Genomic DNA, 26171 nt, shown 5'->3' with positions numbered 1-26171 from the left:
ACAACACTTAGCTTTATTTAGAGTAAAAATAACATATTTCAAATACTGTAACTACTGGAAAAAACAATACCACGGTATTTTTTATACATGAAGCTGACACCAATGTGTACTGTACTCTTTTTTTTCACCTTAATGGCTTTAAATCTCTCAGTTTCATGAAGTTGATTGTTGTAACAGTTCTTGCAGTTGCAGTTGTTGCAAAAATCACCATTGGCAAAGCAATCACAGTATCTATGATTAACATGTAAAATAACATAAGAAATTAAAATCTTAACTGTTTTAAGTGTAAATATTTAAATTCTACTTCTAGGCAAAATGTTCAGTTTCTACTAAAGAAAAATGTTCCTTCCTCTGAACTTCAATCACATCCAAACCTAGACAAAGACCCGCTCTCTCTCTCTCTCTTAATTTTACATTTTGTAAAATATACCTACTTTGTCAATGAATCAACCTTTAATTATCATGTGTACATCTTTGTGCATATTATTTATGTACAAAAGCAGCAAGAAAGAAAGAGAAAATCCATTTTAGTATATAGCATTTGCAGCCTACATAGGATTTTCCAGATATGCTCTGAACAATTCTTCTAGCTTCTCTTTTAATTTTCATAATTTGGATTATAAGCAGTCATCTACACCTCTGCACCAAATTCTGAGCTTGTGTGACACTAGTTTACATCAAATGGGGATCTTTCTAACTCAGTTTCAAATGACTAATTATTGACATGACATTACTGTTCATTTTAAAGCACACATTTCTACGTTTGTCCTTTCATCATGCACTGTTATAAGCATTTATTAAATGCTGATAAATTATTACTTACAATTTAAGACACTGAGATCTTATGCAGTTACATGGTTTCCTAGACCTTGTAAGCCCTGAACCAAAAGGTAAGCTAAAGAGGTTGGAAAAGGAAAAAAATTAGAAAAAAAAACCCTAACTACAACTATAATGAAAACTAGTTATTCTATAGTTTTGAAACAATAAATACTGATTTTATTTTTTACACCAATACTGGTGCTACTTAACAAGTGTGTCCTCAGAGAGTACATGAGGAAAAAAGAATAAGCAACCCATAATTTCCTGCTATCCACCACAGCTGCCTGTTGTGCAACTGCAAAGCTCTCTCACCTTTCACACTGGACTTGCATCTTATTTAAAAGTGATCCACAATTAAATATTATTAAAATAAATCCATTAGTGTTAGACATATAGGCTAAACATGTGCTGATTAGATTTGGAAACCTAACCTGAAACCCTTTTACATAGTCTGGACCACCAGCATCTGGCATCATGACTAACAAGATACATACAGAAAGCACTCTTACAGAACTGCATTTTTGTTACAAGAGAGAAGCAGCTATGCAACATGAAAATGTTATTGCCAGCTTAAAATACAAGTCATTATGGATGTAAGATGTTTCATGAGTCTTACCCCTCTGAAGTTGTTTTCACTAGCCCATGCAGATCTGATTCTAGATCAAATGTGGCAGTGCTAGCTACTGGTTGCAAAGGTACATTTTCAAACTGTTCAAGAGAAAATGCATATATCCTGTTTATATTATGTAAAAGAAAACAAACCACTTTTGAAAGTTAACAGAAGTAACACAAAGAAAATGCTGCAGGGGATAATGTGAATGCCAAGGTTCCTAATAAAAACAAGCAGAAGTAAAAAGCCATGAAAACAGCACGCATCTCTTCCTGGAAACCATTCAGTATGTCAGGAATCCCAATTCTCCCAATGCAAAGAACCAAGAACAGCTTTCAGTGCTGCAGTATTGGCACGCTAGTTTCAATTTACTGATAATTCTAGGTTTAGTTGCTTTTAATTCCAGTAGTCAATTGAAACTGGCTAGTGACTTGATGATTTACATTAGGTTAATCTGCAATATGACATCTAATTGGAAGAATACTAAACAAAATTTAAAAAAAATAATCAGCTCACAGACCAAGAAAACACACTACAGGTCTGTTGTCTCTTCAGACATACGATTAATAAGGACCTGCTTATGTAGAAAGACAAGGGAAGAACAATTAGGATTATGCTGGTACTACCAGTAATAGAGGAATAGTGAATAACTGTAAATAGGAGACTAACCTATCTTACCATAAAGAAGAGGAAAATTAATATATCTAAAGCAAAAGAAGATATTTAGGAAACAACTGATTTTGGATAAAGCTAGAAAATTACAAGCTTGACTACATCACTGCTCCAGAATGCTTAGGCACCGATTTGCAGATATTACCACCTCTAGGGATTAAAGACTACCCTCGGTCATTATTCATCCTGACCCTTGAGGTTTTTCTTCCTTTTTTTATAATAGTGGCTGCTATCCACAAACCATTTGGTGTGTTTGTACCAATATCACATCTTCACTTCACACAAATAAAAAGTTAACAAAAAATTGCAGCGATTCTTGCTACCAGCTCTGTTGGAAGTAACACATGAGAAACCAAACATCTGCAAAGACATTCAGTCTTCTGTTCAATTTACATGAACAAAAAATATAAAGACTTAATGACTGTTAAATCCTAAACAGGAGAAAAGAGTGCAGAAAAAAACCTACTGGAAGGAAATAGTCCCCTTCTTCTGGTAAAAGTCAATGTGCTTTCCTTCACCCCCAAAGAATCTTAAAAAGTTTATTAGAAATAATATATTCCGTATCATACCAAAATCAAGGTTTCAAAACTGAAATGAATTTATTTTTCTTATGGAAAACAATATTTTTAATTCTGATATTCTAGATAATGTTGAAATCAGAAAACTTTATATGCAGAAAGCATACTGAGCACAGAACCAAACTACCTAAACTGTCTTTAGGAAATGCATACAGTTATTACTACCCAACACAGACTTAACAACCCTTTTTAAGAAAAGGAAAAAGAGTGTATAGTGAAATTGACAAGTTTAAAGGACAGAGCTTCCTTACCTTTTGCTCACTTAGAACCAGCTCACCCGGAAGAGGAGAAATCTGCCCCAGTACAGTTGTTACAGCATAGTCCACATCTGAAAAGAAGACCCTTACCTGAAGAACTACCCATGGTGTAAATAATTTCATTTATGCATACAAATTTTTTGAATGAAGCATGCATGTAAATTGGTATCTTCAACTTATTTTGTTAATTAAAAAAATCACCTGAGGCTGTCTGCCTTCTGTTAGCATAGTTCTCAATCCAAACTGACTCTACGATAACCATTGTCAATGAAGGACCTAGAAGTTTTCTCTTCAGAAATGTTTTTTTCATTGCAAAAAAAAAACAACCCACGAATAAAAACCTGACCACACAAAAACACCCCTGATAAACCAACCACCAACAATTTTTTGGCTAGGAATTTGACCATAGGCAGTTTTTACTCTATGACATCAAGTACATTTAAATTCAAATACCATTGACTTAAAATATTTTGATAAGAAGAACATCAGAAACAATTAAATATATTTATCCTCAGTTCTTATTTTACAAATTTACAGAGTTCTGAGAGAGCATCTGGAACAGAGGTCTTGAGCTTATGGAAAAAGAAATTACTACGGAGAAACTACTGCTGTAAGAGTAAGTCTTTGTCCTAGAGTAAGTCCTAGTGAAGACCTACATGTAAGTCTATGAACATCCTAGCTTTTGCAGAAAAAAAACAGCCAGTAAGATTACAAGTTGAATCTTATACCTGTACTTACTTCCTTCCCAATTAAAGAAGGAAAATGCAAAAGTTTTATTTCTGGACCAAATTCTTTTATTTGATGTAAAAACAGAAGGAAGCTCAAGAAAATAAAAACTAAAAAAAACCATATGCCAGTGCATTCCTCCTCAGCTTTTTCTTCTCTACCATTACAGCAAATGAATGAGAGTTTGGATTTTATAAAGGAACATGAGCTTTAACTTGCATGTGCCTGGTTTACTTTTCTGATGGCTTCTGGCAAATATAAGTAAATAGGCTCTATACCTAGAACATCTGCCCAGAAATGCTCACACTCAGCACCTATTGATATTGAGAGCAGCAATATCTGTGCTTGTATGGTGCTATTAAAAACTTTGTTTTCTCATTGCCATCAAAGTCCACCACTGTCATAAAGTCATAATAATACATAATGAAATAAACAATGTTATTAATGTGTTTAAGAAAGCTGTATTTGGGTAAAAAAAATACTTATTTAAATTAAAACTAAACTACACTAAAATACTTTGCTGCTGCTAAGATTAAAGTGTGCAACTACATTTAAATATCTTTAAGTACCTTTCATTAAACTACTTTCTTTATCTTTAAGCACTTTTCATTAAACTACTTTCTTTAAAAATTGATGGTATTTCAAGTTCACATAATTATGTAAATATTAGTGAGACGTTCTGAATTCCAAGACAGCCCTCAACGCCGCTCCCCGTTAATAAAGAAACAGTGACACACGGTGGCAAACTAGGGTAAATGCAAATGTACGCACGCGTTTGTACTAAACGCGCTTTATATGGAAATATTATATATATATATATATAAAATAACTTTCCATAAATTCAGCATATCCTTTACATAATTTTTATTACACTGAAGTGCCTAGCAATTTTCCAGTTGCAAAGTAAAATAAAATAACAACTGGTGATACCTACATTATCTTTGACTCACGTCCTGCTGTTGCTGCTTAAGAATATAAACACATTCAGTTGCACATTAACATACTATCTGACAGGCTAGAGATAATTTTAATTTTTATTATACCTGACTGAAGATAATTATGTTGGTTGTGATTCTCCAAAATTAGATGGACTGGTTTTAGTTCTTGTGTACCACAACTGCTTACACAGAATGTTTGAGTACCTCCTTCCAGCTGGCAGATAACCTGGAACGAATAACTAATGATTAGCTTTCATCTAAAAACTATAATTCTAAGCTAAAAAGGTTTTCATAAGAGTACCAGCTGTCTTACAAAGCTGCATAATCACAGACTGGAATCTCTCAAACAAACAGATCATTATGACATTACATGTTTGCTTGTTGCCCCTTAATTTCAATTTAGTTTTTGAAGCAGCTACTGAGATCTAATGCTGTAGCTCCTCAGCCTAGGTGATAGAGATTCCTGATTCTCTAAATTGCTTCACGGGGCTTTATAGAGCTGATTCTAGCTATATACTAGAGCTGGCTGTGGATTCAGTTCCGTAACCAGAACATGCCATTGAAATTGTTCATGTTTCATTTAATTTATTTAGCTGTAATTTTAAATAAAAACTTTTCCTTTGGATGAAGTAAACTTCGCATTGGGGTTCTTTGTTTCCAGCTGTCAAATAGAAAATAATCTCTATATAAAGTAGCACTATAATGAGATAAAATACAGACTCTGAATCCAAGAAAGGGACTGCTTTATTATTTTTGATAGCACATTTACTAACTGTGATTTCCTGAAGTTAATTTTCTCTAGAATACAATTTTGCTATCAATTACAGGATATAATTACCACAGGGTTGCAATCATTTCTGTGTGAACATCTGGATTCCTCCGTTACACTATGCAATCCTAATAACTTGCAGCCAGAGTCATCAACATTTGAACTCTGAAAAATTGCTCTATCTTGTTGATTCTCAGTAACATTACTAACTGCCTGTCTTATCTCAGGCTGAAATATGAAGTTTTAACACTTAACAGGCATGCTTTAAAATCTACTTTAAATTTTAAGCAAATACAATAAATTTTAAAATTTATTGCCGAAATAATAAGTTTCAAAGTGAGGATTGTATTCAAATATGATACTGAGAATAGTTAACTTACATGTCCAATAGCAGAATGACTTTTGGCTATATTTCAAGTAAAGATATTCTTGAAGAATAACAATGAATAGTAGCATACTTCATAGTAGCAATGGCATTCAGTTTCTCCAACATCATAAAGCATCAATCGATTTCTAAACTGCCATGGAGAAGTTAGGCAATAGTCACAGCAAATTATGCAAAACAAAAATTAATCTTGAATTATATAACTTAACTGGGGATCATTGGGTATTAGTCTAAGTAAGAAGTAGTCATCTGAGACCGGACTGCAAATTCAGTTATACCTACATTCTAAAATTAACTTCTGCTATGGTGATTAACTACTGTATGTCATGGCATTTCAGAAATCTCCCTTTCATGAAATACCTGAATTTCTCGAGTTTGTCTTGCATATATCAATGAAATTACATTTGAAAAATTCAAGCATTTTAAGAGACTAAGTTGCAAAGAACATTCTGCCCTTCTACTCTGCTCTGGTGAGACCCCACCTGGAGTACTGTGTCCAACTCTGGAGTCCTGAGTACAAGAAAGATACGGAGCCTCTAAGTACTTAAAGATGGGGAGAGACCTTTTAGCAGGGCCTGTTGCGACAGGACAAGGGGTGATGGGTTTAAACTAAAAGAGGGAAGATTCAGGTTGGACATGAGGAAGAATTTTTTTACAATGAACGTGGTAAAATACTGGCACAGATTGCCCAGAGAGGTGCTAGATGCGCCATCCCTGGAGACATTTAAGGCCAGGCTGGATGTGATTCTGGGCAACCTGACCTAGCTGAAGATGTCCCTGCTCGTTGCAGAGGGTTGGACTAGATGACCTTTGAAGTTCCTTCCAATCCAAACTGATCCAACCCGTCCTCTGATTCTACATCTCCATAGGCCAGGAATGTTAATGTAAAAGCCAGATTTTCACCCTTAGCTCTGTTTCTTCATATGCATTGCACATGGGATAAAGGCTCAAATACCAGTCGGCTGTCCAGTGGCATTTGGCAGAGTCCCACTGTGTTTAGGTGGCCTTAGAAGTCTCATACACACACACACCCAAGCAACTGGCCTGAACTGGAATGAGAGTGTGCAGATGGCTAAGAGGAGGAGCCAGCAGGAATAGAAAAAGAAGAAAATTCCAGGTGCTATTCTTCCTTTCTCCACAATGTAGCAGTGTAAGAAATCTACAGAGCAACATTTTTCTTTCCCTCTCTTTTCTGAACAGATCAGATAAGACAGTGTTTGAAAGAACCTTTTACCCTCTGGCACAGAATAAATCACATTTTAGATATTCAACACTTGGAAAGATCCTTCCAATAATAATAAAATCTTGCATGCATACTTACTATTTCATCATAGACAGAAGCACTAGTCTGAGGTAAGCCATAGATATCATTCGCAGATTCTAGCACATAAAATAAAGCATGTTTTATTTATAAAAAGATCAGTGTTTTATACCAAGAACTCCTTTACAGGATCAATGAAAGACATTCTGGTGTCACTACATTACATTCTTGTAAAAGAAGTATTTAATATTCTTTTGTAACAGGCTTGCTGGGAAAAACAGGCTTCATTTGGGGTCTTTTTGATGTCTTTAAAAGGTTTATTGTGATTATTTTGTAGAATTTATTTAGCTTCAAGATAAACTGCCTTGTAAGATCAAGCCTAGCAGTCAGTTTAACCCTGAGCAGGACAGTGAACAGGTTAAGGGCAGAATATACCAAACACCTGCTCACAAGCTTAATGTCATCAGCAGCATCAGTACAAACCACCCAACTTTCATAACCGCTGGTCAAACTTCAAAGTGAAATAAAAATGTTGTTCAACTTAATAAAAAATAAAAAATGTCCTGCAAGAAGGAATATATTCTTCACAGTCACCTGAAGGAACTGGGGAGAAAATTAAAAGGAAGACTGAACTAAGTGGTTGAAGCAACATCAACACACACGATCAAACAGTGATCCAATCTCCTTTCAAACATCTTAGTTATATCTACATTACCAGAGAGGCTCATACTACGATTTGCCAAATTGCACAATTAACATATTTAGCTGTTTAAATCCTTCCCTAAGCTTATAAGAGGAGGAAAAAGAAAAAAAAAAAAAAGTCCTTCCCAGTCACTTTGGGAACTTACCATTTAAGCAATTTGTCAAGTTTTCTAACTGCATAGTACTCTTTGGGATTCCTTCAAATTGATCAGAACAAATATCTTCATTCTCACCTGCAACTGGAGGTATGAATGATCTGAACACCTGAAGAAAAGAATGTTTTATTTCTAACTATTTTATGTAGGATTCATTTTTGAAAAGCAAAATGAATAAACAAAAATCTGCCTTAAAGTTACCTTGGAAATTGGGAGTTATTTAGATTTTCATTACATAATTAAGCACATAAATGCTGCAGCCCACTGAGCATTACCAGATACCATCTTATACTTAGAATATTATTTCTGCTTTTTCTGTTCAAAATACAGTTATGGTTTAGATCTAATGCATTTATAACTATAATAGCATACTTAATACCTACAAGTGTATTTTCAAAATCAAACCAAACTAACAGAAAATGGAACAAAACCAGAAATCAACAATTTTCTAGTTTCAAATTAGAATTGTGGTTGTTCAGACTAGAAAATCTGTTCTCTATCTGTATGTGCTGTGCTTCCTCTTCATATTGACAGCAGTTTAGGAGGGAAAGCAAGCAGCATTGAAACAATCGATCAGCTTGCTTTCTTTCAATAAAATTATTTATAATCTCGTGGAATTTTGTCCTAATCCTTCAAGAAACAGGGCAAATTAAGGAAACCTGCAGATTTAGTATGATGAACTGTAAGGATACTAGAAAGAGAGCTGGTCAGAAAGATTCTTTTTCTAAGTTTCATTTTCAGCTCCTTGTACAGAGACTAACAAATTTTCCCTATCTTCAACTTAACTTTGAAGAAAGCAACTGTTATTTCTTAATCACATCTTTATTTTCTAGAGGATTCCACCAGTCTTTTGTATCTTAATAACATTTCAAAAGATTGAAGGTCTCGATTATTAAACAACTACTAAAAATACTGAGTGCTGTGTGTGTCCTGAGCATTATTGTGTGTAAAAAACCTTCCAAGCCAGAGATACTTCAAAACTATATCGTAATCTGAAATCAAAAAGAAAACCAGAAAACGTAAGGTAACTATCACAGCAAACCTCAAACACCTCAGGGTGAAACACCACTAGGAAACCCACTGGGCTGGGTAGCAATCATTTCTGTGACAGAACTTTCCCTGCACAGGCAGCCCCACTGTGTGTAGTGATTTTCAACAAAGTGATTTTTGTGAGGCTTTTAGTGCTTTTCATTTTGGAATCTGAGAACAGCACCATTTGTCAAAATATTTATGTGGAAAAAAAGTCAATGGGTATGCTTAATTATTGCAAGATAGCCTCACAAAGGAAGTTATCTTGAGACCTCAGTGCCCCTTTAGAAGCAGGCGGATTTTGTCTTGTGAGCATCACAAGAAGCTTTATGCTCCATACCTTTCTAGATAGTAATTGATCAAACATAGAAAATGTAACTTCAAACTATAAACTACCAGACATTGAAAGCAATAGGAAACCCCTCTCTTACGAAACTACTTTCCCCATGAAGACTTAACATTTCCAGCTGCAGTTTACTGCTGCAAATAAGTTACTTTTTAACTCATTTGGACTACAGATTTTAAGATGACCTGTGGAACTAAAGAACAAAAGTTAATATTCTATTTGTACTTTGTACAACTGTCTTAATAGTTGCTAATACAGACAGTAGTATACAAAACCAAAGTGGGCGCATGTGTGACATGATAAAGTTCTTTTAATAAGCAAAATAACTACACAGCCACTTAAAAATATGGTTCATAACATTGACAAAGAAGAACTACAGTCAGAACCATATTTCAACTGCATGCTACTTCTAGCAATATAAACTAGAAATTAATTTCTGTATTTACTACTAAGTTTGTTCTAGTAAAAAATGTTAACTTTAAACATTATTTGGTTCTCGCATAAGTTTTAATGTGGCAATTCCCCACATGTAATCACAAACAAGCATGAATGTATGAAAATTCCTATTTCACTTAATCTTACTGGTATCTCCCTGACATTCTGACTGGATGTTCCTTCAGGAGAGAAAATGCTTGAAGTTGGAACACTGCGATTTTTATTCTGCATCAGTACAGAAGAAAGAAGGGGGACACCATTTGAAGGCAGGTAAGGTGAATGCATATGTTCAGCTTCTTCTGGAGGATTTAAATCCCTGTATTTTTCAAGATCCTCATCACAGCTGTTGTTTCCATGTGGCTGTTCTTCAACTTTTATTACTGTATCTTGATTTTCACTGGCAAGTGGATACTTGAAGTGATCTAACAAAGTATCTTCCACATTTACAGTGCGTAAATGATTGTCTTGACTAGAGCACAATCCTTCTTCAATGGGATTATTAATTACTACAGTTTCCAGATTTAAGTTTTCAGAACTAACAGGACTATTTTGACTAAATATTACAGTCACAAGCCCACTGTCTATTATATCAAAGGACCTCTCCATACTCATGGACATACTGTCAATGGCTTCCTTTTTTTTTTTTCCCCATTGAAGATAATGAAATTTTATATTTTTATATTCTTCTGAATAGTTTTTCTATCTAGGAGTGAACAAAATAGTCTTAATCAAACAACATGTACATATAATAATGAAGATTAACCCAATTAACACAAAACTGTGGAATTTATAATCTAGAAGAGGTTGTTGGGGTTCTGAATCTGTCAGAAAATGCAAGCCACCATGCCAACACAAACCAACTGCTTTTACCAGAGCACATTCTTTGTGCATTTTGAACACATTAACAGCATTCAGACTTAAATCAGAATTTTACTACTTGGCTTTAGTAGCCAAAAAAAAAAAAAATAAAAATTGATGTAGTACGCTTAGACAGCTTGGCTGGGAGAGCTGGGCTTGTTCAGCCTGGAGAAGAGAAGGCTCCAGGGATAGCTCAGAGCAGCTTCCAGTGCCTAAAGGGGCTGACAAGATATCTGGAGAGGGGCTTTTGACAAGGACTTGTATTGACATGACGAAGAGGAATGGCTTTAAACCGACAGAGGGGAGATTCAGATTATATACACAGAAGAAGTTCTTCCCTGTGAGGGTGGTGAGGCCCTGGCACAGGTTGCCCAGAGAAGCTGTGGCTGCCCCATCCCTGGCAGTGTTGAAGACCAGGCTGGACAGGGCTTGGAGCAACCTGGTCTAGTGGAAGGTGTCCCTGCCCATGGCAGGGGGTTGGAACTGAATAAGCTTTAAGGATCCTTCCAACCAAATCATTCTGTGAATTTATGATAATTATAGTTTTAAGTTTGTATCAGTAAATAGCACAATAAGACCAAACTTTATCTGCCATGCCACCATTCCAATAAGCAACGTGAGCCAAAGCACCTCTCCCTCGTGCACCACGAGGCCCCGTTATGAAAACATGGGCCAAAATACCCCTGTACTGCCACCACCACTGTTCCTAGGTTCAGACCTAGCCAATATGGGGAGGGCGAAGCCGCCCATGCCTCCGGCCCGGCAGCTGTCAGCGCTGAGAGCTCTCTGACCCACATGCACCGACCACCACTGCCACCGGGGCTGGACAGGGAGACGAGCCCCGGCCGGAAGCTCCGGCTGCCCTGCCGCCTCCCCCAGCAGGTCCTCCGGCGGAACGGGACGAGGCTCCGGCCGCTTACCCTGCGCCACAGCGGCTCCTCCAGCACCGCGCGGCGCGACTTTAACGGACGCGACGTGACCGGACGCGTGACCGCAACGCGCACCGAGCGCCCGGAGGCTTGTTCGTTAGGATGTAGCGCATAGTTCGGGTGGGAAATCACACCGCGGTACAAGGAGGCAGAGAGGAACCAGGACCCCGGCACCGAGTAGGGGCTGTGTGCTATTACCCATGAGGAAGAATGCATTAGTGAGAGCACACCGAAGTACTGTGTCCAGTGCTGAGGCAGCGTCGTACTGGTGAGTGGCCAAAGGGCCAAAAAGATGACTAAGGGCGTATGTATGAATATGAGCACCTGTATGAAGAAAGGCTGAGAGACAAGACTGTTGAGCCTGGAAATACAAAGTAGGAGGGACTGTGCAAAGAAGGGGAGCCGGGCTCTTTGCCATGGTGCCCGTTGGCAAGACCAGAGGCAATAGGCACAAACTGAAACACAGGAGTTTCCTTCTGAACATAAGGAAACCGCTTTTTTACCATGTAGGGGACTGAACACTGGCATAGGTAATCCAAGGAGGTTGTGGAGTCTCTGTCCCTGGAGATACTCAAAACACCCTTTGGACATGGTCCTGAGCATCCAGGTGTTTGGACCAGATGACCTCTGGAAACCTCTTCCAACCTCAGCCATTCTGTGATGCTGTGAAATAGCTGACTTCCAGCTTCTGTGATTCGAGCTCTTTCTACAACTCACTCTGTAAACCTGGGAATTGTCACAGCGATTTCTGAGCTGAGAAAACACTACACTACCTATGGCCGTGTAAGAGAAAAAGTTTCCTTGAAAGGAGAAAATGAACCTCAACTTTTCCTTTTCTCTATTGATGTCTTCAGTTTCGGGGGCGGGGGGAAGGCACAATAAATCTTTATTTTCTGAGCCTAGAAAGTTTCCATACAGTCTTTTTGTTCAGATTAAACAGAACAGGGTTTACAACTTCGGTATCCAGCTTTGGTGGGCAATGTGTGAAATAGAAGCAGGAGCTAACAGTATCTAAGAAATGAAGTGTGAAGTTGAAATCACTGTTCTTTCATGTAGCTAAGGCTGCAACATTCAGAAAAGTAGCAAGCTAAATGGCTGTGAAAATTATCTATCACACAAAAGTGGCAGGTTGTGTAGAGGGCTTGGGGTAGTGGTTTATATAACAATGTCAACTTTCTGTGCCAGAACTAGTTCTCCACTACTTTACCATTCATACTTTACAGGTTATTCGCTGTAAAGATCAAACTAGTGCTATCCACTAGCTTGTAACCAGAACTGTTTCACATAAATATTCCATCAGTTACTTGTGTCATACGAAAAAAGCTCATGTAAAGCAAGACCTGTGCTGTTTCTTCTTTCTACTGAACCTGAAAAAAAAAGAGAAGTCCATTACCACACTCCCTAGTAATTAACAAGACATGTATAGGTTACTTCTAAAATAGACTGAATAGTCTGCTACTGCCATTCTGAACCAGATTTAATAGCAGTGATTTCACAAGTCCAGCAACAGCAGCAAGGGAGCTGGGAAAAAGACAGAAAAGATATTAGACACTGTACTAGGTAGTGTAATTGTGAAATTTTATTTTACTTTTTGAAGTCACTGAAGAACGTAGGAAAGAGCAACAAAGCACTGGATGTAAATAACTAACCATAGGCGGAGAGTAATTGAACAAAATATAAAAGAAGAACACAAACCAGCTCAAATTAATATACTTTTATGGGAGAAAACAGCTGGTACAAAGGCTGAATTAGAAGCACGAATTTCAAGGTCAGTCACACACTTCCTTAGTCTCCCAAAAAACCCAACCCTTTAAAGAATATTTAGGTATGGTGTTAGCCCTACATAATGGTAGTCTGTAAAGGTACTTAATGCTTTCCTAATTTCTGGCATGAAATAGCGGCAATAAGAAATTTGAAAAATGCACATTTGAGGTATTCCACCAATTCTGCCCTGCTGTTAAATAAACGGGTCAAGATCTTATCATCCAACCTGACTTTTACTCAACCCTAAGCTCTTAAATCACTAATTGAGAATAAATGAATCAAGGTTTTAGTCACAAATTAGTACTTTTTCTCAAAATGAATATGAACAAATATATGAACATTCCAGAAATACATAAATATTTCTGGAATATGAACTTTTAACTTTATTATAGAGTACATTATACTAGAAGGTTCATTTAAATCTAGGTCATTTCAGTCACATTCCTATGGCTTTTGAGCAAAAAAGCAAGCAGTTTTACTGTATGTACACAATATCAAACAAAGATTTAAATTAATTATTAAGAACCTACGTTCACTGTGGATTTCTAAGATTTACATCCAAAAAGCATAGTTTATTTACACGCTTTGATATTTTAAAGAAAATGAAATAAAAATCTTATCTGTTTAAGAATTGTGATCTGTCCCAAATTAAAAAGATACATTTAATCCCACAAAATGTTTAAAACACTTATAATAGAAAAAAAAGCGCTTTCTGTGCCAACTAGTCTAACTCTCTAAGAATGTAAAATTGCATTGATAACTGCACTAACTACAATTAGACTTGAAACATTTAAAACCTGAGAGTCATATCTAAACTTTTTTGAAGAAAATCCTACAAGCCCTAATGTTAATTTAAGCACAGATTAGTCAGTGGTTGATAAAATAAAATAAAAAAAGAAAAAAAAAAGGGGGGGGGGGGGCAAAAACCCCAGTGCATTGTTTCTGCAGCTCTCAAAGGATATATCACTATAAAATTGTTGCAGTAGTTTGACAAATACCAGGCCTGCCAGCTACAGTAAGGCTTATTTCAAAGTGTCCAAATGAGTGTCTTTGGCCAGTTCCTGTGAAGGTTTCTTTATAAGCATGCATCTGGGATCTTTGAAGTTTTCCACATCAAACATACATGTACAGGTGTTTTAATAGCTAGATCAGAGTAAAAATGAAAATAACAAAAACATGAAGAGGCATAGAAAGTTAAGAAATACTGGCCAGAAAACATTCAAAGTCTAATGAGAAGTTTTGTATCATCCCCAAAGGCCTTTTAAAATCAGCATAGCTGTAGAGCATCATTCACTGTATTTCCAAACAGCATGTACCTTATATTTAAAACAAAAGACTTGTTGTAGTAACAGGTACACTTTACTGCACTGCCGGATGTAAAAAGAAACCACACCTAAAAGCCTAGGGAAGAGAAGCATTACATACAAAATTACTCTATTTTGCAGTAGCCCCTTCATTTCTGTGCTTGGAAACACTGTGCTCCTTTTTGAATGAAATAGCTTTCCCCTTCCGTCTTGTATCCTTCAGATACTGCTTGACCAAAACCATCGCCTGGTAGGAGTTTGAAGTAGCCAGAATTTTCCCATTCTGGAGCTATTTTCCACTGCTTTAATAGCTTGTCCTTCTCATGCAGGTGGTTGGCAAAGTAGTAGTGGTCCTTTCAGGCTGAAAGCAGGCAACCTGCAATTGATCAGCCTCCGCAGCAGCTTGCTTCATAGGCTATCAGACTGGTTGCTTTTAACTAAATTGGCATTCCCTTGGATCCGGAAGCTCTCACCTCAAATGACCAATGATACCACTTACCAACCTAAACATGGGTGTATCTGTAGATCTGAAACAAAATTATTCCTGCATTTCATTGGGACTCATGGGAGCCTTTCATTAGAGCTGCAAACCTAACTGCACCCACCATATGGCAACATATTCAATTCTACTTATGCCACATCAATCTAACTTACAATTTGAAAACTGCATCTGAAATACTATTATTTCACCTCCTTCACCAGTAAGACAATGTAAAACCAGGTCTCACAATCAGTTTTTTTCCTGGGTTTAGGATATTATTTTTTTTTTTTTTTTAAGGCACTCAACTGAACAAGCACACAGGTCCATTTATTTATAGAGAAATAAAATGATGTGGCAAACATGCTTGTAAAGTAGTAAGAAAAATGTGGTACCTGCTACTTAGGCAACACAATTTACTACCTGATGTAGGACTACTACAACAATGTTGTGGTTTTTTTTTCCAAAACCCCCAAAGTTTTTACAACTCTTTGTGTTACAGTGGGTCATATAAGGGAGGTTTTGTCTGCTTTACAGAAATTTCCTTTTAAAAAACCTAAAAAAAAAACCCAAACAAAAAAAAAAACAAAATAAAACAAAAAAAACCAACCACCCAAACAACAGAAAACAATAAAGGCAAACAGCCACAAGTTTTGTCATTCTTTGACATAAAGCAGCAGATGCATTGAAGAACATTCTGCTATGAATACACAGCAAATTGAACTTTTTCTAATATTTGCGTTTAAGATGGTGTGTTTTATCATTCTGATTCTGGAATACAAGTAGTCTAATTTCAAGTAAGAAAAGAGCAAGTGTGTACAAATTAAGAGAAAACTGTAGGAGTTAGAATATACATGACTTCATGCAATGATACTACATCGCTAGAAACAGACAAGATTTCAAAAGCCATCCTTTGTGGAACAAACTCTTCCAAACTACTGAAAAAAATTAATGAAACATTCAATACAGTGCTAAGGTTTTCATAGGTGATCAAGAAGATGCTGACTCAGTTTCTTCACCAGCTACTGTTTGACAAAACTTGCCTTCGTTCACTGTACAGAAGAGCTCACATCCCACAACAGGCGATCGCTTGGTACCAATAAGGCGAATCACTTGTTACAGTTTTTGCTAAGGTTAAATAAATGCATGATGTCAACCATTGCTTTTGCGATGTTTTTCCCAAAACGATGAGAATCCTTTAAAAAGGAACAAACAAAAAAACAAAACCAAAGAGTTGTACTGTCAATCAACAGTCATCTTTTAGGCAAAAGAAGGAACCTTTTAGCATTTTTTAATTTTGGAGCTTAGAGAACTAGAGTATCTATTTTACCATAAAATGAGGAATTTAAATCACAAAATATTTAATGTTATACAAATTAATCCAGTCTTCTGCTATTACTGAGTTCGTCATTATGCATTTACTTTCCTATAAACAGAACTGAGATCATCTCTTTTTGAAAACAGATGCCTCTATAGCTTTCTGTGACTTTAAAATAGCTGGGTTTCAATACTGTTTTCTTACACAAGAATTTGCAAAAGCTAATTTTCAGAAAACGAACGCTCAAAAAGTCTCTCACTAATGACATAGAAATACCAAAAAGAGCAGAAAAAGTTTTTCTATTTCGAGTTCCTATGAGAACCCTGATTTTTTTTGCCATTGAAAAAGTATCTAAAATATTGAAAATGAAAATTACAGTTATCTAAGTGTAAACAAACTGTGAACTTGTTCTGTTTATTCTAGGTGTGAGATGAAAGGTACAAGGAAGAGGTAGGATTAGAAAAATAAATTATTAGCTACATTCCAGGATTTACTACAAAGACTCTAGTAATATCAAGGCCACACGCATAAAATGCTGTCTTTTCTGTATGGACCTTTGACCAGTAAGTAAAACACAGGGAAATTTAACATACAAGCTAATACTCATCTGAAGAACAATTTGAACTGTGAAAAAAATAAAATTGTGTTTCCTCATCTTTAATGATTAACCAAAAGCACCATGATGTTTCAGACAAGTTAAGGTCAAACAAGGGAAACTAGTTCAGTTATGCTATCCTAAACAAACTCAGCATGTTTATTAAAGTCATAAAAATCTAAAAGGGAAAGATGATTTGGATGCCTCTGCAACAGCAGACTACTCAATAGATGACATCTACTACATTCTAACAATAGGTGTTACTCTAATAAATTTTTTATTAATTATGTTTCTCAAGCACAGATTACAATTTATGTGCCACCTTCTTTCAGTATTATTTAAACCAAAAAGATCTGAAGAATAGGGAGCATACATTTTACTCTGTCTTTACAATTGCAACCAGAGAAAAATCGAAGCCAAACTGTAACAACAAAAAAATCTTACTGTCTATTGGACAGGTATGAGTCATTTTACATGAGTTCCAAGGAACTACTCATATGTAAAGACAACTATGGGCTTTGTTTATGCTTGAAACCATATGTGAAATAGAATATGGCTTCCTTGGTTAATAAAGGTATTACTTTTGTAAAGTGGAGACAAAAACCCACCCCCAACAAAACAGCATATGTTGAGGAAGAAAAGGCAAATTGTAACTGTATCTTGCAAGTCCTACTAATTTCATTTAGAGAATCTGTAGAACAGTTTCATAAGCAGATATCAGAACAGATTTATTAAACTGTACAAAAGGACTGATTCTTACCGTCTTAGAGCAAGATATTTTGCTGGAGACATGAAAATGGATGGAGGTTTCATCCAAGATGATATAAGAAACACCATAACCATCGTCAGCCACCTAGAGGAAGAAGAGAAAAAAAGTTCTGAACTTTTTTCCTTCCATTCCTAAATTATCTTATACATAACTACACAATTCTTACTGTACAGTTTCGAAAATATGTTGCAATTTCTCCTTAAGGAAGACTTAAGCTTTCACATTTAATGTGACATTTCTGAAGATTGATTCCACTTAAGAAAACAGTTCTAGTCTCATCTGAAGTGCATGGAATTAGCATTTTCTGAATGTATGTCTGTAATATTTCCCAGCTTCAGTTTGTTTTGTTTTATTTTTTTTAATAGAATACTTGTTCAAAGACCTTCTGCTATCAAAGTCTGGTCCAAAACAGCTATACAGCTTCCATGCTTAAGTAGAAAGGAATCATAGAATGCTTAGTGTTGGAAAGGACCTTAAGATCAATCATCCAGTTCCAACCCCCTGCCATGGGCAAGGACACATCACACTAGACTACGTTACCCAAGTCTCTGTCCAACCTGGCCTTGAACAATGCCAGGGATTGAGCATTTACCACTTCTTTGGGCAAACTGTTCCAGTGCCTCACCACTTTCACAGTAAAGAATTTCTTCCTTATAGCTAGCCTGAACTTCCCCTGTTGGAGTTTAAACTGATTGCCCCTTGTCCTATTGCTACAGTCCATGATGAAGAGTCACTTTCCAGCATCCTTGTAGGCTCCCTTCAGATACTGGAAGGCTGCTATGAGATCACCATACAGTTTCTCTTCTCCAGGCTGAACAGCCCCAACTTTCTTAGGAATAAAATAATTCATTTGCATATCTGAACTTACTGTTTCATGAGATCACTCTGCAGATGTAAACAAATGCATTATATAAATGCAAAGTATGCAAGCCTTGTATTATGAAAAATTAGCCAAAGGCAAAGTCATCTGACCCTCCAGCAAAGATATGATTCTGAACACTCATATCATGAACAGAGCTCTGGTCCAATTTCAGTATTAGCAGCATTAACTGTCCCAGGTTTCAGTCTGATGTTATAATCTAAGTATACCTAGTAAACACAGACTATCCTGCTGCTACCCTTCTTCTCTTTCCTAACTCAAAGGATCACAACCTTCAAGAGCTTTGCTGTCACTGCTGCTAAGCAGCCTCAAAGTCTGCTCTCTGTTAATGTTACAAGGCTATAGTCTACAGAACACTTGGAAAATAAACAAACAAACAAAAAACACCAACCAAATAACAAAAAACCATGAGTACACACACATGGAAAAGCCTGATGTACTGAATCTTTGGGCTACTTCTGCAAACCGAAGCACAGGTTTTGTAAGGATATAAGAAATTCTTTTTCATTTTGGGCAGTGTGCGCTCACAGCCCAGAAAGCCAGTCACATACTGAGCTTCATCAAAAGAAGCATGTCCAGCAGGCCAAAGGAGGTGATCCTGCCCCTCTGCTCTCATGAGACTCCACTGGGAATATTGTGTACAGTCCTGGTGTCCTTAACATAAGAAGGACACGGAGCTGCTCTAGCAAGCCCAGAGGAGGGCCACGAGGATGATCAGGGGACTGGACCACCTCCTGTATGAAGACAGGCTGAGAAAGTTGGAGCTGTTCAGCCTGGAGAAGAGAAGGCTGCGTGGAGACCTCATAGCAGCCTTCCAGTATCTGAAGGGGGCCTATAGGGATGCTAGAGAGGGACCCTTCATCAGGGACTGTGGTGATAAGACAACGTGTTCAAACTTAAACAGAGGAATTTTAGATTGGCTATAAGAAAGAAGTTCTTTACTGAGAGGGTGGTGAGGCACTGGAATGGGTTGCCCAAGGAAGTTGTGAATGCTCCATCCCTGGCAGTGTTCAAGGCCAGGTTGGACGGAGTCTTGGGTGACATGGTTTAGTGTGAGGTATCCCTGGTCATGGCAGGGGGTTTAGGGAACTAGATTATCTTAAGGTCTTTTCCAACCCTAACCATTCTACAATGAAGGGAAAAGTAAGCAAGGTTATTTGTAAAGACAAACAACTGAAGAAAGGAAATCAGAGGAATGAAGAAATAGTAAGAAGGGAGCACCTAATGTAGCATTAGCAAAAACAAAAAGAAAGTGTTAGACATTCCTGTAGCCAAAACCCTGTTTTACTGCCAGACCACACCTTTTTGGAGATTCTAAATACTGACTTCATAATTGGCTGGAGCAAGCCAGTTTCTCACATATGAGCAGCACTGCAATAGCCAGGCTTCCCTGATATTGCAATTTAAACTCATTCCAACCTCAAGAACTACTAAAAGCTGTATCAAATGTGAATAAATAAACAATAACAAAACAACAACCAAAAAACCCCCAAAACCAAAAAACAAACCCAAAATTCCAGCTTGACAAACTAGCCAAATGTCCTGGGTTTAGCAGTAGCAGTCGTTACCATAAAGTACAACGAGACAAGAACCTTAGCCCAAGCCCCACACTTGAAAAACACACAGCAAATACCAGCTCTAAGTAAGGTGCGATATATTGAAACTGTGAGATCAAGAGAAACAACTTTGAGAGCCAATAAATCAGCATTGTGATGCATGACTATTAATCCAAAACAATGAATGCTTATCACAAATACGATTAGACACACTCCAGACAAATCTGTCGTTATCTCAACCCCTCATGCTCCACGCTGGGCGCCAAAAGAACTGTCGTGGTTTAAATCCACACAGTTTCTACTCCCCCCTCCTTCTTTCCTTCCCCCCTCCCCACCCCCCCCCCCCCCCAAGGATGGGGAGGATAATCGAAAGAATGTAACGCCCACGGGTTGAGATAAGAGCAGTCCAGTAACTAAGGTAAAACACAAACCACTACTGCTACCACCAACAATAATAATGATAAGGGAAATAACAAGGGAAGAGAATACGATACCGCCTGCCGAAACGAGCCCGACCGAGAAGAGAGTGCCCTTCTGGGTAACTCCCAGTTACCTCCCCGAGCATGATGTGCTGTGGTATGGAACACCTCTTTGGCTAGTTTGGTTCAGGTGTTCTGTCTCTGCTTCCTCCCAGCCTCCCTTCCTCCCTGGCAGAGCATGAGACTCACAAAGTCCTCAAAGTCCTTGGTCAGAGTAAACATTACTGAGCAACAACTTAAAACATCAGTGTTATCAGTGCTGTTCCCAGGCCGAAAGTCAAAACCACAGCGCTGCATCAGCTACTAAGAAGGAGAAAAATGACTGCTACTGCTAAACTCAGGACACCAAAATACGCTATACCTGTCATCCTAATCTCTGTGTGGCAAAGAGCAGTCCTATGATCCCTCTCATTATTCTTTTAGTAGAGAAGCTTTTTGAAGACAGATTTAGTCTAGTCTATAGCCCCATAAATTCTGTTTAACAGATCTTGTTAAGAATAATATTGTCATAATCAAATGTTCAAATCCCAGAAAAAGACTACAGAAAGTCAGGAGCTTGTGAAATCTCTTAACAATACGCTAGTGTCTTGAAAGTCTACAGAAGCTGTAGAACATGGTTTTATTTTTGACTTAGCTACTATTCACACTTAGAAGGGCAAGTAGAACAGTATGAGTGGCTTAATTTGGAGGAAAGCATGAACAGTTTTTTAAAACTTATCAGAAAATATAAAGAACATATCAAGTATAATTACTCCTGCAAATCCTAACCTTAAAATCTAGTTTAAGTAATACGGCATTTGTCAGTGTAATAATAGCCTGATGTAAGAGAATCTCTGGGCGTATGTAATGTGGTAAGAGCCCCCATTTTATCAAATCTCTCTGCCATGTAGGCCTGTACCACATTAGATAACTGTACCTTTCCTTACAAATAATCTATTCTTGTAGGGGGATATGACAGAAAGGTGATGCAGGTTTTTCTGCGCATTGCCACATAATGAGAAAGCATGAAGCACACTCATTTAATAGCATGTGTTGCACCTTTGATGTACAATATTAAGGTGTTACAGATCTAAAGTTTTTAAAGTGGCATATTCAAAATAAACTGGTTTTAAAGGAGTATTTGTATTTAGCAAACATACCGGTCCAAATCCTCCACCACAGGATAACATTTCAGGATTCTTCTTTAAATCAATGTGTTGCTGTGGTGTCTGACTTGTTGACAGCCGCCAAGGTTCTGACAAAACCTGTATTAGATATGAAACAGATGCATACAAGTATCATGCAGTGTTTAAGGACATGCAACTTTCCCGAAAACTAGTCAAGGTAAGTTAGAAAACACTCACTAAAGCAATAGTAAGGATGACTCCAGTTCCCACTTCAACGGAATGAACAATTAAGAAGGGTTAAAAGAAATAGCTAAACTTGTCCTGATATGCAAACTGTTAACATATGAGGTTATGATGTCAGTTCCTCAAAGAGAATAAGAGTTGTTTCAGTAGAAACACTATTTCAAAACAGATTAATCTGGTCTATAGCCAGGGAAGTTCTGCATAACAGGTCTTGTTAACAACAAGATCGTTAACAGCCACAGTGAAATCTTGGTAAGATACTACATCGAGTTAGAAGCTGTTAAACTCTTTAGCAATACAGGTGTAACTTGAAAGTCTGCAGAATCTGTAGAAAGTTGGTTTATTCTTGCCTTCATCCCTAGTCACATTTAGGAGGGCAAGCAGACAAATGTGAGTAGCTTAATTTGGAGGCAAGCTGGAACACATTTTTTATTAATCAGGAAACATGAACAACTGCAATATAATTACTTTTATAGAGCACAAGCTTAAAATCGAGTTGAAGCAATAAAACATTTGTTAGGGTAATAAAACAGTGACATTAATGTTGTGCATAAAAAAAATAATTAAAAAAAAATCACAATATATAGTTGCTTTATCTCACAGTAAAAGAAAGTGATTTTGTCACAGTTCCAAAAGAGCATTCCTGAGAGAAAACAGCCTTTTTTGCTGCCTTGAAAATGTGTAAAAACAACAAGCAGTGTTTGGTTTGGGTTTTTTTTTTGGTTTGGTTGGTTTGGGTTTCTTTTTCAATACTGACTATATCTTTCTTGCAACCCTTAACAATATGTATTATAGTACAAAGCTCACAGAAAGTATTACTATAGGCTTATTAACAAGCACATACATAGAAATGAAACTAACTTGTAATCTATCAGCAGATACTAAGCAATGTTAGCTCTTAGCTTTTTTCTTAAGAAAACCTGAGTTCTACAACTATGCCAGCAGATACCACAAAATGCTAGGTTAAAAAAGGATTTTTTTGCTGTAATTAATAGTTATCAGTAAAAGTCACTTACTTCCTTAAGGAAGGGAGAATCTACAGCCAGGTACTTGGAGACAACATAAAGACAGAAGAGATGGCGGTCAATGCCAGAACCAGTCATGGCAAGACGATATAAGTGCTGATGTTTGGCAGCAGCAAGCCGAAAGAACTTCAGCTTATTTTCATTCTGACAGTGAAACAAAGAGAAGAAAAATCAGTTAAGTGAACTGTATGGAGGTGTGGAAACTAAGTTACAGCAATGGCTCTCAAGGCTGGAATGTGTAATGGTCAAGTATATTATATTACTGTATATTTAGTTTCTAGAGACAGTGGTCTTAGAGTTACAGAAGAACAAATCTCAACAGGATTTAAGAAAACATTGAACTGCATCGGCCGCTTTAGAAGGCAGACTGACAACACTGAAGTTATTGGGTTCATGACTGGTGGTCATTTTTCAAAAGCCTTCTCTTAAAATCTCAGGAGCAGGCAATTCCAGTCAGAAGTCATGCAAACAGGATTGGAAAGCTTCATCAAGGGGAGTTCAGATTGGACATTAGGAAAAGGTTCTTCACTGGGAGGGTGGCCAGTCACTGAAACTGGTTCCCCAGGGAAGTGGTCAGGGCAACAAGCCTGTTCAAGGAATGTCTGGATGATGCTCCTAGTCATACAGTTTAGTTTCAGGTAGTCCTGCAAGAAGCAGGGAGTTGGACTCAATGATCCTTATGGATCCAACCTGAGGTACCCCATAGTTCTATGAACACTGTATGAATGTTGTAAGAGCTGAAAGAAAGTGCCTGTTCAAAACAGTGAGCCATTCTGTTAAGATTTTATGATGCGGAATGAACATACTGAGTATATGGCAACCTACCACTTCTTATCTCCAGCATCACTGCATTTTACACCACTTATATGGGACACAGTGAACAGCCTATATGGCTTCAGCAATAAAACTAATAAATCACTTGTAGTCATGCTAAATATGCCCACCATTGGCATCCAGGGCTAAAGTTTTGTGGATAATCCATGGAAGATACATGCCTCAAGGAAATTCCAAGGAAATTCCAAGAAAAAAAAAGAAGCAGTAAAGGCAGACAACTCTTTTGGAAATAATATATAAATGCATGTAATATATCTTCATAACATATAAAACCCCAAACTTGCACTATGAAGGCGGGGTTCCTCTGATTTGTTGCTGGTAATTCCAGATGAAGGGCAATAATGAATCAACAAGTCTGAAAGAATCATGTTTGTAGTAACCATAAGAAAAATTCAATGAGCAGAATTATGTCTATTACGTATATATATCTTGCCATGTATGGGGTTATTTTATTCCTTCAATAAAAAAAGTAGATGTTAACTGTGGAGATGTAACAGCACTTAGGTTTTGACATTAGGACTGTCAAAATTGCTTTCTATACACAGGGTAGCTGCACAGTAGCTGTACCATACAGCTGTGTGTAACACCTTGACATGGCTGGATTTTCAGACTTGAACTGGTCTGATCATAGCTCCCAGCACAACATATTAAGGGGGATTTTACCTACACACAACTCCAGAAAGAGGAGGGAGAAAAAAGTTTGTTCTTTTTTCTCTGTGCATCAGTTTATTTGCAGTAACATTTATTCATAGAATCCTAGGGTTCTTTGTTTCTGAAGAAAGAACTTCAACTGTTTATCGGCTTGGACTTCTCTGCCCCAAGATCTGATCAACTAAAACCCTTTTCATTATGTAACTTACTTTCAAAGACTGTCAAAGTGAAAAAACAACCTCCCAAAGTAATGGCCTGGGGCTTTCAGGATTCTATTTCCCTCCTTACTCACTATCCTTACTAGAGAAAATATTTCCCTAATGTGTTTCTGCCTGAAATTTAAGTCCATTACGTCTGGGGCAGCTAACAGATTGTTCCCATCATATCTGCATCAGCCTTTCTTATCCTCTAGAGTACAACATGGCTCCCTATCTTTTCCACTATGTTCTCTCTTGTTCAGGCTAGGCAGGAATAATTGAGTTCAAACTCTCCTCACAGATCCTCTCCAGGGGTTTCTAACCATCATTCTTTCTCACCTTAAGACTCTCTTTAGTCCATTTTTCTCTATAAATCCATATCTCAAGTGTGATGTCCAAAACTGGACATACCACCCCAGCTAATGCTGTATAGGAAAAATGTTCAGAGAGGACAGACTACTAACAATAAAGAGCAAGAGCAATTTAAGTGAGGGCTCTGTTTTTCCTAATGGCGTAGCACTGAATGTTCATTTACTGATTATTATAGTCCTAGATCTTTTCCATTATAACTTCTACCCACGCAGCTGTTACTCTGGCTTGGATGCAATACCTTGAGTACTTTCCTATTTAACAAAACTCTCTTTTTAAACTCAAATTTTTATTAATTCTGAAGAACTGAAAATTCCATTCAGCTTAGCAAAATTTGCTAATATAATGATTTATTTCATCAACTGTCTCTAAAAATCACAACTGAGAGTAGATTAAAAGAACAGACAGCTCTCACCCTTCCCATTATTGTCTACGTTTTCAAAACAAAGAAGTGTTTTTCCTAGACCATGCTTCTTTTGCCAGTCAAAATGCCACGGGAAAGATGCCTGTGAGTGATACTTGCTTCCCTATCAGAAAGAAAAGCCTAACTGGTAGGAGGTTACTCATTTCACAAATCTATATTTGAGTTTTACAAGTCTAAAAAAATCTCACAAGTATATTCAGTTTTCTGGAGTTCAGGAACTATAAGAAATAGCATCTTTGGCTAAGTTACTGCCATTCTCTTTTGGTATAGCCTTGAATTTTTGCCATATTGACAGACAATGTGGACAATGAACTTTATGCTGCATTTCCTTCCTAAAAAACAAAGGCATAATTTCAAGGGTTTAAAAACTATTTAGGAATATATACCGATATCTAGTGATAACTCACGTGCCTTGTGGAATTATACAGAACAATATCATGAACTTACACTTTCAGTTGGGTCTTCCATGGATCGAACAAAGTTGCATGACTCAACAGTACATGAACGAACAGTTTCAGTCCTGCCTTCTCTGAACAAGCGTGTCATAGAGGCTTCATATGTCAAAGAAAATTTTCCCATGTCCTTGAAAAGGGAAAAAATTCAGATCTTAAGGGTTTAGCCAGACTTAGCCTCACTTTCTTAATCAACAGTTCAAGGAAAGCACACAGGATATCAACCTCTCCACAAATTAAACTCAACATAAAGTTTTT

The 26171-nt window shown here is 37.2% G+C and overlaps 1 protein-coding gene across 4 annotated transcripts in view; it reads right to left on the bottom strand.

Moving 5' to 3' along the window:
• CPT1A (carnitine palmitoyltransferase 1A) overlaps positions 1 to 26171 on the bottom strand; it is a 44983-nt gene that overhangs the window by 2196 nt on the left and 16616 nt on the right. For 3 of the 4 annotated variants that reach the window (XM_057410882.1, XM_057410884.1, XM_057410885.1), the window contains 5 exons: positions 25909 to 26043; positions 22978 to 23130; positions 21752 to 21856; positions 17689 to 17781; positions 15654 to 16211 (listed from right to left, as the gene is read on the bottom strand). In XM_057410882.1, the coding sequence (XP_057266865.1) occupies positions 16125 to 16211; positions 17689 to 17781; positions 21752 to 21856; positions 22978 to 23130; positions 25909 to 26043 (573 nt within the window). In that variant the 3' untranslated portion in view covers positions 15654 to 16124. Of the gene's footprint in view, positions 1 to 128; positions 232 to 823; positions 896 to 1435; positions 1528 to 15653; positions 16212 to 17688; positions 17782 to 21751; positions 21857 to 22977; positions 23131 to 25908; positions 26044 to 26171 lie in introns of those variants that run through there. The other variant, XM_057410886.1, reaches the window with a different exon arrangement.

The sequence above is a fragment of the Pezoporus wallicus genome, unplaced genomic scaffold, assembly GCF_028554395.1.
Source record: "Pezoporus wallicus isolate ANWC-B61680 ecotype Strahan unplaced genomic scaffold, APGP_CSIRO_Pwel_v1 contig_5958, whole genome shotgun sequence".
Classification (NCBI taxonomy): Eukaryota; Metazoa; Chordata; class Aves; order Psittaciformes; family Psittacidae; genus Pezoporus; species Pezoporus wallicus.
This window is presented reverse-complemented; position numbering and strand designations above follow the sequence as displayed.